The sequence below is a fragment of the Rana temporaria genome, chromosome 8, assembly GCF_905171775.1.
Source record: "Rana temporaria chromosome 8, aRanTem1.1, whole genome shotgun sequence".
Lineage (NCBI taxonomy): Eukaryota > Metazoa > Chordata > Amphibia > Anura > Ranidae > Rana > Rana temporaria.
The window spans coordinates 50,383,986-50,403,019 of NC_053496.1; the positions used below are offsets into that span (position 1 = coordinate 50,383,986).

The 19,034-nt window shown below is 45.6% G+C and overlaps 1 protein-coding gene across 1 annotated transcript in view; it reads left to right on the plus strand.

The window, feature by feature from the left end:
• Positions 1-19,034, plus strand: part of LOC120910398 (alpha-2-macroglobulin-like protein 1) — a 268,848-nt gene that overhangs the window by 176,673 nt on the left and 73,141 nt on the right. Inside the window, exons 23-24 of the mRNA XM_040322155.1 lie at positions 6,364-6,447; positions 17,413-17,589. Of these exons, the coding sequence (XP_040178089.1) occupies positions 6,364-6,447; positions 17,413-17,589 (261 nt within the window). The remainder of the gene's footprint in view (positions 1-6,363; positions 6,448-17,412; positions 17,590-19,034) is intronic.

Sequence of the window (19,034 nt, forward strand, 5' to 3'; positions counted from 1 at the left end):
ATGAGTTGCTCGATAGTATTTCACTATGTCTGGTACAGCCATCCCCCTACTTCCTTTGGAATTCTCAACAGTTCTCTCTTTATTCTAGGTTGTTTCCCCGCCCATATAAAATTCATAAAGAGACTACCTACTTGAGAAAAGACGCTGGAATAGCGATTGGGAGTGCCTGGAAGAGATACAGCCTTTTTGGCAGAATGCTCATCTTCACTCTACTGCTCCGGCCAAACCATGAATGCAAACCCTGTTGCCATTTGTCTAAGAGTGTTCGTATTGAGTTATAAAAAGATGGAAAATTCAACCCAAAAATATTCTTTATATTTGCTGGTATATATGTACCCAAATATTTCAGGGCCTTCCCCCATTTAAATCCGAAATTCTGTCTTATGGTTTCCCCCACAGTGGCTGGTTATGCCACTTCCATTGCCTCGGATTTAGTTCTGGTAATTTTTAAGTTAGACATCCTTCCGTATAACTCAATTTCGTTTACCAGGTTAGGGAGTGAAATATGTGGATTGGTCAGAGAAAAGAGCAGGTCATCCGCATATGCTGCCACCTTGTGTATATGCTCCCCCATTTGGATTACCTGAATATCCAGGTTCTGGCGAATTCTATTTAATAAAGGCTCCAATGAGAGAGCAAACAACAAGGGCAATAGAGGGCATCCCTGTCTCGTACCATTTGAGATCTTAAACGGGCGGGAAAGTACTCCATTTACTTTTACTGAGGCACGTGGGGACGTGTAAACACTCATAATCCACCTAATCATGTGTTCCCCCAGCCCCACCTGACTCAGCATCTCCTCCAGGAACCCCCAGCTCACCCTGTCTAACGCCTTTTCCGCATCAGTATTCAAGAGTACGCAGGGAATTTTATTTTGTCTGAGCATGGTGGATCAAGTTAATAATCTTAATTGTATTATCCCTAGCTTCTCTCCCCGGGATAAACCCTACTTGATCCAGATTCACTAACTGCGCTATCCAGGGTTGGAGTCGGGTTGCAATTATTTTTGAAAAAAGTTTTAAATCTACATTTAATAGTGAGATTGGTCTGTAGCTACCGCAGTCTGTCGGGTTCTTCCCCTCCTTAGGTATCACTGTTATATGTGCAAGCAGTGCTTCCGGGGGAAGCTTTGCGGTACTCCCAAGGGCATCAAAAAGTTTTGCCATTTAGTAGTTTAGAAAATTCCCTATAGTACCTTGTAGTGAATCTGTCAGGACCTGGGGCCTTTCCTGACTTAATTTTTTTCAAGGTTGCGTCTACTTCCTCAATAGAGATAGGTTTCTCTAAACTATCTCTAACTGGAGATGGCAATCTAGATAGCCCTGAGGCAGACAGATATTCCTTCATCCATATCTGGGATTTCCCATCTATCACAAGATTGTATAGGGAAGAATAATATTCCCCAAATGTCTGGGCTTGGTTTTCGTATTAGCTGTCCTTCTTTCCCTTTTATTTGTGGTATGTATGTTGACCCGCTCTTTTCCTTAAGTGTTCCTGCCAGTAACTTACTGCACTTGTCTCCTAGTTCATAATTAAGTTTCTTGCCCCTTTGTATTGTTGCTTTTGCTTTAAAACGCATTACTTCTGTGAGCTGTCTCCTTAGGTATCCTAAGTCCCTCCCACTACCGGGTAGTTGTGTTTTTTTATGTTGAACTTCCAGCTTCTGAATATCTTCCAATAATTCCCTGATTTGTTTGTCACGTTTCTTTATCAGGATAGATCCATGCTTGATCAGGACCCCCCTAATCACAGTCTTGTGTGCTTCCCACACCATTCCTGGGTCACTCCCAGGCGTATCATTAACTTGAAAGTACGCTGCAATTTCTTTGGCAACATCTTCCCTAATTCCCGAATGTTGCAGTAAACTCTCATTCAAACGCCAACATCTGTCCTGGGATAGAACCGCGCCGGAGAGGGAAAGGCACAAGCTGACAGGGGCATGGTCAGACCACGTTATATTCCCAACTTCTAATTTCATTACTGAAGTAATCAAGTAATGTGGGATCAAAAAAAAAATCTATACGGGAGTATACCTGATGTGGGTTGGAGAAGAAAGTGTAGTCTCTTTCTTCTGTGTGTAGTATCCTCCATACAGCTACTAACTGTGTCTCATGCAATTTCCGCAGAATCCCTTTTCTGACGTTCCCCTGAGTCGATGATGTCCTTGAGGACACAACCATTCCGGGGTCCAAGGCAACATTAAAGTCTCCTCCCAGGATTAGCTTGCCCTCCGCAAAGTCAACCAACTCTGTAAGGAGTTTTTTAATGAATACATCTTGGTGGGTATTTGGAGCATACAATGTGGCCAAGGTTACTTTGGCCCCTCCAATATTGGAAGCATTGAACTTCGTTTTTTTCAGCACGTCGTGTGTTTGACATCACCGCGTTCTGACCCGATCGGTTTTTGGAACAATGGTGTGTACGCACATCAGACCATCAGGCCACTTCAGCGGTGAACCGATGGAAATGGCCCGTCGGACCATTCTCATCGGTTTGGAACGACCGTGTGTACACGGCCTAATTCTAGCTAAAAGGTTCCATGAGATATCCATGTGTCAATGGGACCATCTAGATACAAAAAGACAAAAATCCCTATTAAGTTGAGTTAGTTTGAGGCTGTTATAGGGGAACCATGTCCTCACTCTCCTTACTTTTTTGAATGATCACCCACACTTTCTGAGATGGCAGGAACACCATCCCTTTTGCGGTGTTGAATGAATAAGGTGCCTAAACTGGAGAAAAGATGACTTGTTTGATGATTTACCATCCAACTGTATCTTGATAGTGTAGGACACAGCATCCACCTGTGTTCCACTAGCTGGGCTGGATTTTTTGATAAAAGGAGGATATCCTCGTGAGGGCTCGGACGGAAGTGCAGGGCCCAAAGGGGAGACTCTGGAATTGTAGATGGGCCTGGTCGACCGAAAATCTCAGATACTTCTGTAACAGTTGTAGTATGGGTGCATGCAAGTAAGCATCCCTGAATCCCCAGGTACATCTAATTATGCAGTTCTGGGGAATCAAGTCTGACTTTCCTCCTGTGACCCGGGAAATGGCTTTCTTTAATCTTTCTGCAAATAGTGATTTACCATCAAAAAAAGGATATTATACTAATTTTGTTTTGACAGTGTCAACAGTGTCAACTGCCCATATCACAAGTAGTGACATTGATCTTGCAAAGTAACGAATTGTATGCATCGCCATTTCGTCAGTGAAGTCTGCTGAGAGCCATAACTCGTCCAAAGCCTTGACTATATTTTCCCTAGGAACATTTTAATGAATCACTGTTTCCATGTTTTTGGTCCATGCCCACAGGGCTTTGGATACAGATAAGGCAATTGCTGACTTCCAGACGTTTACCTTTCATTTGGTAAACTCCTTTAAGTTGGGATCTATTCATCTGTCGAAAGGATCCTCAATTGAGGCTGAATTATCAATTGGTGAGATGAAATTTCTTTATTATACTAATCACTGGCGCATCTACCTCCAGCGGACCGCCTGGCATTGCAGAATCTTGTTATGACTGTGAATAAAGTTTTCCTAGGGAATTGAGAGGAAAAAACATAATTTTTTTCCTTTCTCCTTCAACAATGTCTCCGATATCATCCATCAGACTAAGCCTATGTTTCCACTATTGCAACCTGAAATTCGTAATGATTTTGCCACGATTTTGATGCAACTTGAAACAATGCCTGTGTATTTTTGAGGTCTATAGAACTCAAGTCACATCAAAGTGGGACCAAAGTAATGCAGGGAATACTCTGAAGTCGCTGTGAGTTCAAATAGATAAACGGTACTCTATGGAAATCATGGGGTACGACTTATCATGTGACTTGGCAGTCCCAAGTCGCATGACAAGTTGCACTAGTGGAAACCAAACGGAAAGAAGCAAACCTGCTTCTTTAGACATAGGAAGTACTGTACATCTTTTGACTACTCAGATGTAGTGTCGGCTTCCTCGCAGCCAATAGCTGGTTTTACAGGCTGGACATAGGGCTCAACTAGAAAAAAGTTGAAGTCCGAGGGCCGAGCTCTTCTGAGGTATCTTCAGATGGCCCCCCCATCATCCAGATGTCTAGGAGGGATATTTGCTGCGTGGACCAGGAAGAGTTAACTTCTCTGGAGGAGATTGAGCTAATTGCTGCAATAGAACTGCTGTTGCTCATCTCACTATGTATACCCTGCCCATCTTTGAATAGGACAGCTATTTAACCCTCTGACTGCTGCATAGACTCTAAAACAGCTTTTGCAGACCAATTGGCTGGTAATGGGATGACCCTGCATGCTCTGCATTTAGGGATTTGAGAGTTGGTGAATGTGAAGAACTACTGTATGTCTTTTCACGGATGAACCCTCGCCGCTTGCATGGTATCCTGATCTGGTTGGGGCATCATAGGTTTGTTTGTCACCTTGATATCCGCTTGGACTTCTTCTGGCGTACAAGGCTGAAATACATAAACATACCTGCCACTGTGCCATGCCATCAACTGTCACCACTGTGCCATCAATTTTTGCCACTGCTTTCTGTCCTGTCTACAATTGCACCACCATTTCTTGTATATGCATCACAGGAACAGAAAGTCATTGATAATCTAGCCAATTGGATCTAAAACAACCAAAAAAAAAAACAGACCTTTTACTTATTCCACACTCTATCCTAAACTAAAGAAACACATTATAGCCTGAGTTAGACATTATTAATATAATGACGAGCAATGTTGCTGATCAACTTTAACCTGTTCCCGACCAGCTCCCGGGCAGAATGGCCCGGCTGGGCAGAGTAACGTATATATACATCACTTTAAAAGCCCCTGCCGCGAGCTACGTGACCGTGCCCGCGGGACCCGTGGACTTGATTTCTGCCAGTGTCCCGCAATCGGGTCACAGAGCTGCAGAACGGGGAGAGGCAAGTGTAAACATGCATCTCCCCATTCTGCCAAGTGACACTGTCACTGATCGTCTGCTCCTTCTCATCAGGAGCAGCGATCAGTGATGTGTCAATCGTAGCCATGCCCCCTAACAGAATCACCCCCTACAGGTTAACCCCTTCACTGCTATTTTTACAGTAATCCGTGCATTTTTAAAGCACTGATCGCTGTAAAAATGACAATGGTCCCAAAATGGTATCAAACGTGTCCGCCATAATGTCGCAGTCACAATAAAAATTGCTGATCGTCGCCATTACTAGTAAAAAAAAATATTAATAAAAGTGTCATAAAACTATCCCCTATTTTGTAGACGCTATAACTTTGGCACAAACCAATCAATAAACGCTTGTGGCGGTTTTGTTTTTTTCACCAAAAATATGTAGAAGAAAACGTATTGGCCTAATCTGAGGAGAATTTTTTTTTTATATATAATAATATTTTTGGGGGATATTTATTATAGCAAAAAGTAAAAAATATTGAATTTTTTTCAAAATTGTCGCTCTATTTTTGTTTATAGTGCAAAAAATAAAAACTGCAAAACTGCAGGTGATAACATACCACTAAAAGAAAGCTCTATTTGTGCGAAAAAAATACGTCAATTTTGTTTGGGAGCCATGTTGCACGATCGCGCAATTGTCAGTTAAAGCAACGCAGTGCCAAATCGCAAAAAGTCCCCTGGTCCGGGGGTTAAGTGGTTAATCAGTCTAAATAAGCTTTTAAGCTAGTCTGCTGCATTTAAAGTAGAGGTTCACCCTAAAAACATTTTTTTTACATTAAAAAGTACAATAGTAAGGACATTACATTTCAGCATTTTTTTTTTGCTCTGTACTTACCTTTTATATCCGGATTTTGTCCAGGGCTTCCGCGTTCTGACGACTCCGGGACTGGGCGTTCCTATCCCTGCTTCAGGCTTCCGATGCTTGCGGGACTAGGCGTTCCTATCCTTTCGTTGGATGATTGACGGCTTGTGAAACAGGTGACCTGTCGCACAACGCGCGTCACCAGATTTCCGAAAATACCCGAGCTAAGAGTCGGCACTATACGGCGCCTGCGCCCGCCGTGTAGAGCTGACTGCGCAGGCGCCATATAGTGCCGACTCACAGCTCGGCTCTTTCCCGACGTCTGGTGACGCGCGTTGTGCGACAGGTCACCTGTTTCACAAGACGTCAATTATCGTACGGTAGGATAGGAATGCCCAGTCAAGCAGTCATCAGAACCCGGAAGCCCTGGACAACATCAGGATATAAAGGTATGTACCGAGAAAAAAAAATGCCGAAATACAATGTCCTTAACATGCTGGATCTGATAGATGCAATTACATTTTTTTTTTTTTTGGGTGAACCCCCGCTTTAAGTGAAAAGCTGCTCTTTGATTGGTTGCTATAAGATAGAACTAATTACTAAATTAGTGTTTTGTTCTCATTTTATCATTACAGGTGACAGCATCCGCACAGAGATGTTGTTAAATCTTCCAGACAGAATTGTATCAGGCTCAGATGAGGCTCTTGTCACTGTAATAGGTGAGGAAAACCTGCAAGACCAAATTAAAAGGAAAGCAACAACACTATATGTTACCTTAAACATTTTCAATTATTTAAATGCAAAAAGCTCAACTCAGTTTTAAAAAAAGTGTCATAAGGATCCTAATGTTCACTGTGTGAATGTTATTTTAAACTATAGTTTTTTTTAAAACCTACCATTTTGTCCAGTAATGATCATTTTAGCTTAATAGATCAAGTTTACTGAAATTCACTAGGAGGGATGAATTTAGGCATGTTTGGATCTTTGTCCAAAGCCAAGGCATTCCCTGCAGCCACACGTATAGATGGTCCTTGTATGCATGTGGCTGTGGGACAGGGAATACCTTGACTGGTTATGATTGGCTCTGTACAGTGACAGCTTTCTGGCAGGAATGTGTAGGAGGGTTCAGACTAGGATCCAAACATGCCAGAGTTCATCTCTGTTCATCAGTAGAAAAAGTGACTCGGTGGAGTTGATCATTGCTAGTGCAGGGGTGATTCATTTTAGATTGCAACAGGGCTAAGCCAGAAGAGAGTGGCCAATAGTATCTCTGTACCAATGTTTTCAGCAACAAGGAGCTACAGGAAAAAAATACAGAACAAGTTAGAGAACGTTGACCTCTGTAATTAAAATTGTATACATAAGTGAAAAAAAAAAAGCCTTGGTATAAGAAATTGCTACATAACACTCCACACCTAGCAAAGTACAATATGAAAAATATACCATACATTTATTCATTAATATTTGGTTTTGCATAGCTTGTTGTGGGTGGTAAATGGCTTCTACTGTATTTGTTTCTTTTGTATATAATGTGTAGTTGCTTCAGCAGTACTACATAGCATTATTTGTGACAGATGTTGTTGATTTTAGTTAATTCCATTAACATTAAATAGATTTAAAAATTAAAGGGTTGTCAAAAGACCCTAACGCTCCAAGCTAGGGGTGCAACGGAAGCTAGGGGTGCAACGGATCAAAAAACTCACGGATCGGACCGATCCTCGGATCAGGAGTCACGAATCGGATCATTTTCGGATCAGTAAAAAAAAAAAAAGTAACACTGTAATAGCAATTTTCCCCACACTGTAATAATAGCCAACATTGCCCCCACACTAGTAAACAGTAACACTGTAATAGCCATTTTTCCCACACTGTAATAATAGCCAACATTGCCCCGGCCCCCATACTAGTAAACACTCAGTAACACAGTACACTGTATATGGCCATTTTTCCCACTGTAATATAGCCAACATGAATCAACTGTACTACTCAGTCTCACTGTACTCGATTCGGTTGTCAGGCAGACAGCGCGCTCTTGCAGAATAGAAGATCCACGAGCAGAGGGAGGGGTGATGATGTCAGCGTGCACCGCCGCCGGGTGTACCAAGATGGCCGACCGCTCCGGAGCTAGGCCGAAGCCGCGGCCTTTTCTAAGGGCGGTGCGCTCTGCGGATCGCATTCTGTGCCGATCCGAACAGGTCAGCCCGTTCGGATCGCGGATCGGGCACGATCCGTTGCACCCCTACTTCAAGCTTACCAGCAAATGTACATCGGACCTGATGTGTGACAGATGCACATGTAGTGTAGGGTCACCCTCCCTTCCCAAAAATCATTCCGGGCCAGGACAAGTACCGTCGGTGAGTAAAGTGGTGATGTGGCAGCCTTTTTTGGGGGTATCAGATGGCCGGGGGGGGGGGGGTGGTTGTGTCGGTTTCATTCTGGGACACTGTATTGTCCTGGAATGAAGGTGCCCGGGACAGACCTGCAAAATTCAGGACGGGCAATCACTCTAATGCAGTGGTCGTCAACCCTGTCCTGCAGGGCCCACTAACAGGCCAGGTTTTATGTATTACCTTGGGGAGATGCAGTCTAGAATACTGCAATCACTGAGGAGCAAATGATATCAGCTGTAATGTATTTCAGTTATCTTGCAAACCTGGCCTGTTAGTGGGCCCTGCAGGACAAGGTTGATGACCACTGCTCCAATGTATCGCTTTATCACCCTGCTGCCAGACCTCCATCTATCACCTCAGAGACAATGAACAGTCATTTGTGTTGTTTTGTTTATTGGGGGATATAACTTGGTCGGTGTAAGGGGGATATGGGATGCCCATAGAACATGTTGCTTTGCCATCATATTTAGTGAACATTGATGAATTGGTTTAGCCTTTAAGGACTGATGTACTACTAACATTTACAGTCTCTTCGCCTGCATATCACCATGCAGACTATTGCTCCTCTTCCTCTGCATTAACTCCTGCAGACTGTTGCTCCCAGGATTTCTCTCCCCCTACACAAAACTTCCACTGTAAAACTACTATATCACTGTAGAACTACTATATCACTGTAAAACTATTAGATCCTTTCCCATCATCTTCATTGTGACAAAAAAAAGAAATCACTCTAAATAATCCCAACTTTCTGGCTGTATTTAGGTGCTGTTACTAGGCCAGAGGTCTGCAGTATCTCTCCCCGGCGGCCTAGTAATTTAGTAGCACATGTTGGTTGGTGGACTACTGATCCCAGCTAGTACGACTTGCAAATCCTCCGCCCTCAGGCCGCATTGATTTGACACACTTCCCCACAGTCTCTCCTCTGTTCCAGGACTTCTCATCAATGACCGTATAAAGATGAGGACTTCATCCATGACCCTGTAAGGATGAAGTTCCCTCCCAGACTTCCTGCCATGCCTCTGCACCCAGTACTCCACTGTGGTACATTCACAGATGGGGGCGGCCACCTGCTACTGTCTAGTGCTCCATTGTCCACTCCTCCTGGCCGACAACTCCCCCCCAGTGGGATGTGACCTCATCTTATATGGGAGGCCTGCCAATACCAAGTGGGGATTGGTCAGAGCTCCTCACATGAGCTGCCTGCCACTCCAGTCCTTGGCCATGCCCCTCTTCCAGAACAATCTCCCTGGAAGCAGGGGAGGTGCCTCAGAACTAAAGCACAGGTGGTCACACCCACTGCTACACTAACCACTCCCTCCCCCCAGATCAAAACCAGCAGGCCTAGCCTGAAGCATAGGCCTGCCTAAATTTACCTGTCCTGGCAGTTTCTCTAGCAAAAATCCTATGTTGGCACGTGTATCGCTACCCCCGGACGAGCTGCTGGTTAGATTTGGGATCGGCGTATTTAAGTTACCTCTGTGTTGTGTCTAGGGGTGATGGTAGTGATGAGAGCAATAATAGAATGTCCAGGCCGTTGGTTGACGTTTTCAATGCTTTATTCTCTGGTCAAACACGACCAACATGTCAACTTGAGGTAAAAAGGATAGGTTGATGAAAGAAGAATAACTTTGCAGAATCCGGCCATGGATAAAGAAGCAGTCCTGCCTCCTATAATTGCATTTTTCCCGTCGCCACTCTAGCCAGAGTGGGTAAAGTGCCCCCGGACAGACCTCTCTCACAGGCCAGAGCGTCACTTAAAGCTTCTGGGAAGGAACAAGTCTCTGCCACCGACTTGGCTCTAATGGAATTAGGGTGTTAAGGTGAGACCTCTGCCACAGGCCTAGCGCTTGGAAGTTTGAATGATAGAGCAAATCCTCCCAGTATGTCTTTGGGGTCACCGACTGACAGTCTGAATGCAACCTGTCAGTGTCCGGTCACCCAGATCCCCGGTGGTTCGTTCAAGCCCTATTGGATCACCTGCCTCCGGGTTCTCCTCAGACCGATCCCCCACCGAACAGCACCCAGCTTGGGATCTTCTCAATAGAAGTGGGAACCCAGTAAGTCACTGGGGTCCCCTGACAGCATCAGTTGCTCCTAACTATGAGAGCCCAGAGCCAGGAACTCCGCATTGCACGTGACCCGGCCTGGTAGGCCATAGTGGTGGGGCCGTGATGTGCGCACACCCTAAAAGTGGGTGCCGCACCTGGAACCAGGAACCCGCGAAGAACCCCGAACAACGGCCTCCGCCACAGAAATACCCCTCCCCAGCATGCCCCGCGAGGGAAAAACTCCTCCAATTGGCTGCTGGGAAAAAGCGGCTCCGCCTGGACCACTCTGGCGCCACCTGCTGTCTAGAGATGAAACTGCATCTCTGGAGTACAGACTGACCCACAGGACGATCCAGAATTGGCGACAGACAAATTTAACAAATCAATGAATGAGAGCAACATAACTCTCTCATTCCCCCACTAAATGTAATATAGCACCTGTACGAAAAAGTACACAGGTGCTACACACCTATTTATGGTAGAGGGTGGTACACGCATTTTCTTACATTAACATTAAATACATTGGCTCAGATTCTCAAAGGCGTTACGACGGCGCAACACCATTTGCACCGTTGTAAGTCCTAATCTGGCCCCGGGTATCTATGCGACTGATTCTTAGAATCAGTTACGCATAGATACCCATTAGATCTGACAGGCGTAAGGCTCTTACGCTGTCAGATCTTAAATGCAATTTTTTTTCCCACCGCTAGGTGTCGCCGATGTCGTTTTCCTCGTCGCTTATGTAAATTAGCAAATTACGACGATTCCCGAACGTACGCGCGCTCGACGCAGAGAATTTACGAAGTTTCCGTAGCATTTTGCGACGCGTAAAGTTGCCCCTGGGTCTATGAGGTGCAGCCAATGTTAAGTATAGCCGTCGTTCCCGCGTCGAAATTTAAAAAATCTATGTTGTTTGCGTAAGACGTCCGTGAATGGCGCTGGACGCCATTTACGTTAACGTCTAAGCAAATGACGTCGGTGCGACGTCATTTAGCGCAATGCACGTCGGGTAATTTACCTGACGGAGCATGCGCAGTACGCTCGGCGCGGGAACGCGCCTAATTTAAATGGTGCCCGCCCCATTTGAATAGGGCGGGCTTGCGCCGAGCGCTTTTACGATACACCGCCGCAAGTTTACAGGCACGTGTTCTGAGAATCAGGCACTAACGCTGTAAACCTGCGGCGGTGTAACGTAAATCACATACGTTACGCTGCCCAGGAGCAACGTAATTATATGTGAATCTGGGCCATTGTGTATTGCTGTCAACATATTTTGTTGGCCTTTAGGAATAAGCTAAAACGTACTTTGCAGGTTATATGCTGTATAGTTTACAGTTTTCTCAGCCCATGTGTGTCTACAGGCTCCACTCCTGTTGGTATTATAAGGTTCAGCTCAAATGTAGAGCTTTTCGTGAAGTTCAGTCTAGCTAGAGCTTTCTTTGCCCACTTTTATTTAAAAGTAAAGGTTGCTTACAGCAGGATTCCCACACAGGTTTTAGCATCATACAGTATTCAAAGTAATTCAATAGCCTTTTGGTAATAAAGCAGCCCACCACCGGCTTCACCAACTCGCAGTCTAATAGAACGCAGTCTTTCTGTTCTGAACACAACAGTGCTCACAAACTACTCCTTTAGCAACTATATCTTCAGGTATCGGCCTGGTCAGTGCAGACAGACACACTGGGGGAGATATACTAAAACTAGTATGCACAGAATCTGGTGCAGCAGTGCATAGTAAACAATCAGCTTCTAGATTTAGGCAAAGTAGGATGAAAGTAGTGTAGTAGTGTGAACCCAGCCTTAGGCTGGGTTCACACTACTACACTACTTTCATCCTACTTTGCTCTGTGTTCAATGTTTCCCTATGAGAGCATCTTGTAGCGTCCTACACAAGTCGGTCCGACTTTGAAAATGCTCCCTGTACTACTTTTGGTCCTACATTGATCCTACTTCAGGCCCATTGAATATCATTGAAGTAGGACCAAAGTAGTATCCTGTTCATGAAAGTAGGATGGATGTAGGACCAATGTAGGATAAATGTAGGACCAATGTAGCAGAGCAAAGTAGGATGAAAGTAGTGTAGTAGTGTGAACCCAGCCTGGTCAAAGCTTAATTGAACAAGCTGAAGTTAGAAGCCGATTACTATGCACAGCTGCACTAGATTCTGTGTGCACCAGTCTATGCACCTGCTTCTCCATGTGGACAGTCTCCTAGGGAGGGTAGATCCCTTAACAAAAGACCGCACCCATCCTAAAAGAACTGTGCACATTTGCACAATCAGAATGATGGTTGCTGTCTGACAAACCACCCAGAGCTGAGGGGTTTATCCCACCCAATACCCTACAATGCCTCTTGACTCAAATAAATAAAAAGACAATAATACAGATTAAAGATGACTATAAGATATAAAAAGTCAATGTTTAACTAACTGGCACTCAAGACTATAGCAAAGCTTAATTGAACTATAACAGGTCCAACTAGAATCTCTAGATCTGCATCAACTAACTCCAAAGAAAAAGGGTCCATGCATGCTATGCATTCAACCCCAGCAGCAGGTAAGAGTATGCTTTACGGGTACATGGAGTATCTTCTAAAGATGGTGAACAGTACCTGGCAGTGTCACCTAATAGTTAATGTAGCACTACACGCTGGATTTTTGGGCGGCGTTGTTACCTCTTGGCTCCTCCGAAATTCCTAGGGGTAATTGATGTATGGTACATCTAGTAGAAGTAAAAGGAATGTCCAGACAGGTGCTCTTTGCAGTGCTCCTTATTACCCAGCTGGGTAAAAAAAGTAACTTGTGGTGAAGAAAGTAAAGCTGAGGAAGATAGGAGAATTGCAGATTCAGGCGTAATGATAGAAAACAGTCCTGCTCCCAAACATAACACTTCTTGGTACCACTCCTGCCAGAGTGGGTTTAGTGTACCCGGACAGGCCTCTCTCACTGACCTGGCAGTATCACTCGGACAATTGTATGAATAAGTCTCTGCCACAGACCCTCCTAGATGAACTTGGGAGAAAGTCTCTGCCATAGACCCCCCTCAATGAGCCTCAGAAGATACCTCTGCCACAGGTCCCCTCTGGGTTGTATTTCTTGGAGATATGCCTCCTTAATTGAGTTACGTCTGGATCTCCTTCAGCTTGTCGCCCAGGTATCGACTGACAGGTGATCAGTCCCGCAGTGTCCGGCTACCTGTGATCCACGGTGGTTTCATCTAAGCCTATTGGACCGCCAGCATCTCAATGGCGCTCCTCAGACCAATTCCCCAACCGAACAGCACGCAGCTTGGGATCTTCAAAAGAGGGAACCCAGTCACTTACTGGATCCCCATCGCTGGTTCAGATGCTCCGGGCCAGCATGGTCCCGGAACCAGGAACACCGCGTGGCACGCACGCCCCGGCCTGGTAGGCCATAGCGCCGGGGCGCCGTGATGTGGTCACCCTAAAGGTGGGTGCAACACTCGATGAAGAAGGACCCAGAACCAATGGCGTCTGTCCCATAAATACCTCTCCCCAGCATGCACAGCGAGGAGAAACCCCTGTGATTGGTTGCTGGGAAAGAGCATCCGAACCTCGACTCCACTGCTGTCATCTGCAGCACTGGGGCTGAAAGAACACCCCAATACAGCGGAATGGACTCACAGCACAGCCAAGCTAAGACAGAGACCGCATAATTGCTCTAACAATAAGGATCAGAGTCTAACTAAACTCTGATCTACATGTAGCGCTACCCCCGCAGGATAGATTTGGGATGGCGTGTTACCTTCTGCGATGCGTCTAGGGGTATGATGATGATGATGATGTGCAATGACGGAATGTCCAAACAGCAAAGTGTCTCTTTCTGTGGTTTTGTTCTTGCCCAACACGGCAAACAGTGAACTTGAGGTAGATAGAGAAAAATGGGTGAAGAGGAGAAGTTGCAGATTCAGGCTTGGATAGAACAAAAGCAGTCCGGCTTTCGTCGCCCCTCAGCCGAGGGGGTGTAGTGTACATGGACCGGCCTCTCACACTGACCCGGCAGCCAGGGTATCACTCGAAACCTTGAGAAGGAACAAGTCTCTGCCACAGACTTGGCTGAAATGAGGATAGAAGTGGAACCTCTGCCACAGGCCCTTTTCTCTGGAACGTAGATAATACAGCGAATCCTTCTCAGTAATGTAATTTGCCTGAATCTCCCTCAGGTAGTCTCTGAAAAGGTCACCGACTGACAGGTTGCCATACAAACAAACTGTCAATTTCCGGTCACCTTGATCCCTGATGGATTGTCTAGGCCCTTTTGGATTACCTGCCTCCGGGCTCTCCTCAGACTGACTCCCCACCGAACAGCACAACTCGCTTGGGATCTTCTTCAGAAATTTGGGGACCCAGTAGATGACTGGGGCCCCGCCACAGCTTCAGTTGCTCCAAGCCATTATGGTCCCGGAACCAAGGACACCGCATAGCACGTGCGCCCCGGCCTGGTAGGCCATATCGCCGGGGCCCGTGATGTGTGCAAACCCTGAAGGTGGGTGCCGCACCTGGAACCAGCAGAATACGAACCCTACATAATGGCGTCTGCCCTAGAAGTACCCTCCCCCAGCATGCCCCGCGAGGGAGAAACTCCTCTGATTGGCTGCTGGCAAGAGGCGCTTCAGACTGAACTCCACTGCTGCCACCTGTCGCCCAGAGATGGAAAGGTATCTCTGGAACACAGAATGAACTGGCAGTACAGCCCAGCTAGAGCAGAGGCCTAATTTACATAAATTAGCTGGATGAGAGTAAACTCTCTCACCCCCCTCTAAATTTAAGATAGCACCTGGACTGAAAGTACACAGGCGTTGCATACACATAAATTTAGATAGCACCAGTACTATATAGTACATAGGCGCTACATTAACATTTGACAGCTTTTGGTTAGGCCCTTCTTTAGGCGGTGCACTGTCACTTTAAAAGTGTTGGTGGTGAGTGTGAATGAGCAACTGGGTAAGAGCAGTCCCTACAGAGTTTAATGTATATGGCAAGGGCTTAAGATGTGTAGTTCAGCTCACCACTCCTGGCAGAAGAGTGACTTGGTCCCAGCCGCTTCACAATCAGCAGGTTCCAGAAGTCAGGTCCCAGATCCTCACACAGGGATGCAGTCTCTCGGCTTTGATCCTGGAGGCACAGCAACTCGCTTCCCCGAAGTTTAGTATTCTGGAGCAGCTTTGGCAGACACAGAATACAGGTCCGTCCTCTCTCCTTGATGCAGTTGAACAGGCTCTGCTTAGCTCCTCTTCTTGGCTCTGCATCCTTGGATGTAGAGTACAGACCCCAAAAGTAGGTCTGTATCCTTTGCTATCCTCTCTAGACTGACCCAGATATAAATCAAATTGCCCAGGAAAGTGAAATGCTCCTCCTGGTGCAGTGGCCCATGGGATTTGAAGTACAGTATCCATTAACCTCTGTTCTCAAGCAGGGTTCAGCACCCTCTGAAGAATTCCCATGATCCACGGCACCTGCCCAACAAGTTGCCACGTCACCTGGCCACAAGTTGTGGATTGTCCACTGGCCACATCACCTGGCCACGTCACCTGCCACAAGTTGTGGATTGTCCGCTGGCCACGTCACCTGCCACAAGTTGTGGATTGTTCACTGGCCACGTCACCTGGCCATTTCACCTGCCACAAGTTGTAAATTGTCCACTTGCCACGTTACCTGCCACAAGTTGTGGATTGTCCACTTGCCACATCACCTGCCACAAGTTGTGGATTGTCCACTTGCCACGTTACCTGCCACAAGTTGTGGATTGTCCACTTGCCACATCACCTGCCACAAGTTGTGGATTGTCTACAATGCAATGCAAGTAATTAAATGTTTTTATATTTTTTTTAATGTTTTTTCATCATTTGCCATAATTTTTGAGATTTCTAATGTACAAAAATAGGTCACCTTTAAAAACGCTTATAAACGAAAACGCCGGTACTGCGTTTAGCCGCATTTTGCGCCTGAAACTTGGAAATTTTTGCGTCTGAACCCATTTTTTTGCTTTCAGAAAAATTAGTTAAAATGCAACTGCATATGAACGGCAATAAACGACAGTGTACATGGTTCACATAGGATAATATTGAATGAGTTCAGGGGCAGTTGAAAAAAGTGTCCAACTGCCTCTGAACCCCATTTGCTTTTTTATGGACCAAGGTTGCACCATGTCGTTACTGTGAAAAATCAGGCAGTTCCCAGTAACCCAGTAGAATTAGATTTGGTAAGCATGGTTCATTACAACCTGGGGGGATGGTGGCCTTCATCAGTTGAGGATTTTAAAAACCCTGGGTTTGTTATCTAATGGTGGGATAGGATCCTTATACACTTTTCATTGTATTTATTGGCAGCCATGACATGATTGTGCACTAAAAACCTGCCTCATTTCTTATATGGACCCCCAATAAGGTATTACCATCTCTGAATATCACTTGATGCAGGTTTGTCCAATTTTTACAGTCTTTTAGGTAGATTCAGGTACAATGGCTGAAAGTTACGGCGGCGTAGCCTAGCCTGTTTAGGCTACACCGCCGTAAATTAGCTAGGCTAGTAATGATTCTCAATATACTTACCTGCTAATTTACGGCGGCGTAGCCTAAAACGAGCGGGCGTAAGGGCGCCTAATTCAAATGGGTTGGGGGGGGGCGTGTTTCATGGTAATGAGGCTTGACCTCACATTTTTAAAGTTTTTTGCGCATGCGCCAGGCGACTATATTTCCCAGTGTGCATTGCGGCTAAGTACGGCGTACGGGCTTATTGATTTTGACGTGGGCGTAAACAATGTAAATCCCGATTCGCGGACGACTTACGCAAACGACGTAAAAATTTCAAATTTCGCGGCGGGAACGGCGGCCATACTTAACATTACTATTCCACTAGAGCCTAGCACTAACTTTACGCGGCCTATCTCTTACGTAAACGGCGTAAAAGTACTGCGTCGGCCTGGCGTACGTTTGTGAATAGGCGTATCCCCTCATTTACATAATCTACGCCGGCCGCAATGGAAGCGCCATCTAGCGGCCATCAGAAACATTGCAATCTAAGATAGGACGGCGCAAGCCGTCGTATCTTGGATATGTTTAAGGGTATCTCTGTTAGAGAATACACTTAAACATAGGTCGGTGCAGATTCAGAGTTAGGTCGGCTTATCTGTAGGTAAGCCGGCCTAACTCTTTCTGAATCTACCTATTTGTGTTACATGTTTTTATTATTATTATTCTGTGTTTTACATCAAGCCTGTTCTTCTTAGGAGATTTGATGGGCAGTGCCATTGCTTACCTGGGGAAGGATATCTCCCGTTCAGAAGGGAGTGGTGAGCGTAATTTGGTGACATTTTTACCAAATGTCCAAATAGTAAAGTATCTAGAAGCTACTAATCAACTGACACCGAAGATCAAATCTGAAGCTCTCTCCCACATAACTAAAGGTAAGTTACCATGAAAGCATTACAAGGTTAAATATTTAAAAATACCAGTATGTTTCTGTGCCTGCAGTATTTTGCGAACAGAAAAAAATATATTTTTTGCTGAAATTACTGTTTACAGGGTATAGAGACATAATAGTTAACTGATTCCTTTTAAAAACGATTAAAAATAGATAAAAATCAATCATATAATGTACCTGTAGTTTCTAGTTTTCCTGCTTCTCTGCTGTACAGAGCCACAGAGCCAATACAGGGCAGTGATGGTTTGGAAAACGAAACTGATAGGTGCTGTGGGGTTTTAGACACACAGGCCCGGATTCAGAAAGAAGATACGACGGCGTATAGTTACCCCTGCTATATGCGGCATATCCTATGTTAAGTATATCCTATGTTAAGTATGGCCGTCGTTCCCGCGCCGAGTTTTGAATTTTTTACGTTGTTTGCGTAAGTCGTTCGCGAATACGGATGGACGTAATTTACGTTCACGTCGAAACCAATGACGTCCTAGCGACGTCATTTAGAGCAATAAACGCTGGGAAATTTTACGGACGGCGCATGCGCAGTTCGTTCGGCGCAGGGACGCGCCTGATTTAAATTTTATGCGCCCCCTAGCCGCGGAATTTGAATTCCGCCGGGGGATTTACGAGACGCCGCCGCAAGTTTACAGGCAAGTGCTTTCTGAATAAAGCACTTGCCTCAAAAACTTGCGGCGGCGTAACGTAAATCAGATAGGTTACGCGGATCTAAAGACCCGCGTAACCTATACTTTAGAAAAATAAAATAAATACCGCAGAGGTGATCAAATACCACCAAACGAAAGCTCTATTTGTAGGAAAAATAGGACGTCAATTTTGTTTGGGAGCCAAGTCGCCACAGCGCAGAATCACAAAAAGTGGTGTGGTCTTTGGCCAACCAAATGGTCCGGGGCTCAAGTGGTTAAATAGTTCAACTCACCATAATGTAGTATATAGTGGGAGCCCTGAGCGTGTCACTGGTCACCAGATGCCATCAGGTGTGCCCAGCAGTGCCCCCCCCTTACATCAGGTATCTCCCAGCGGAGCACCCCCTTAAATCAGATATCCCCCAGCATATCCCCCCTTAAATTGCGTATTTCCCATCAGAGCCCCCCATACATCAGGTATCTCCCATCGGAGCCCCCCCCCCCCTCTACATCAGGTATCTTCCTAAAGGTGGGTGCCACACTGGATGAAGAAGACCAAGAACCAATGGCGTCTGCCCCATAAATACCCCTCCCAGCATACACAGCGATGATAAACCCTTGTGATTGGCTGCTGGGAAAGAGCACCCAAACCTTAACTCCACTGCTGCCATCTGCAGCACCGAGGCTGGAAGAACACCCCAGTACAGCAGAATGGGCTCACAACACAGCCAAGCTTAGAAAGAGACCGCATTTTGCTACTAACAATCTGGATCAGAGTTTAACTACA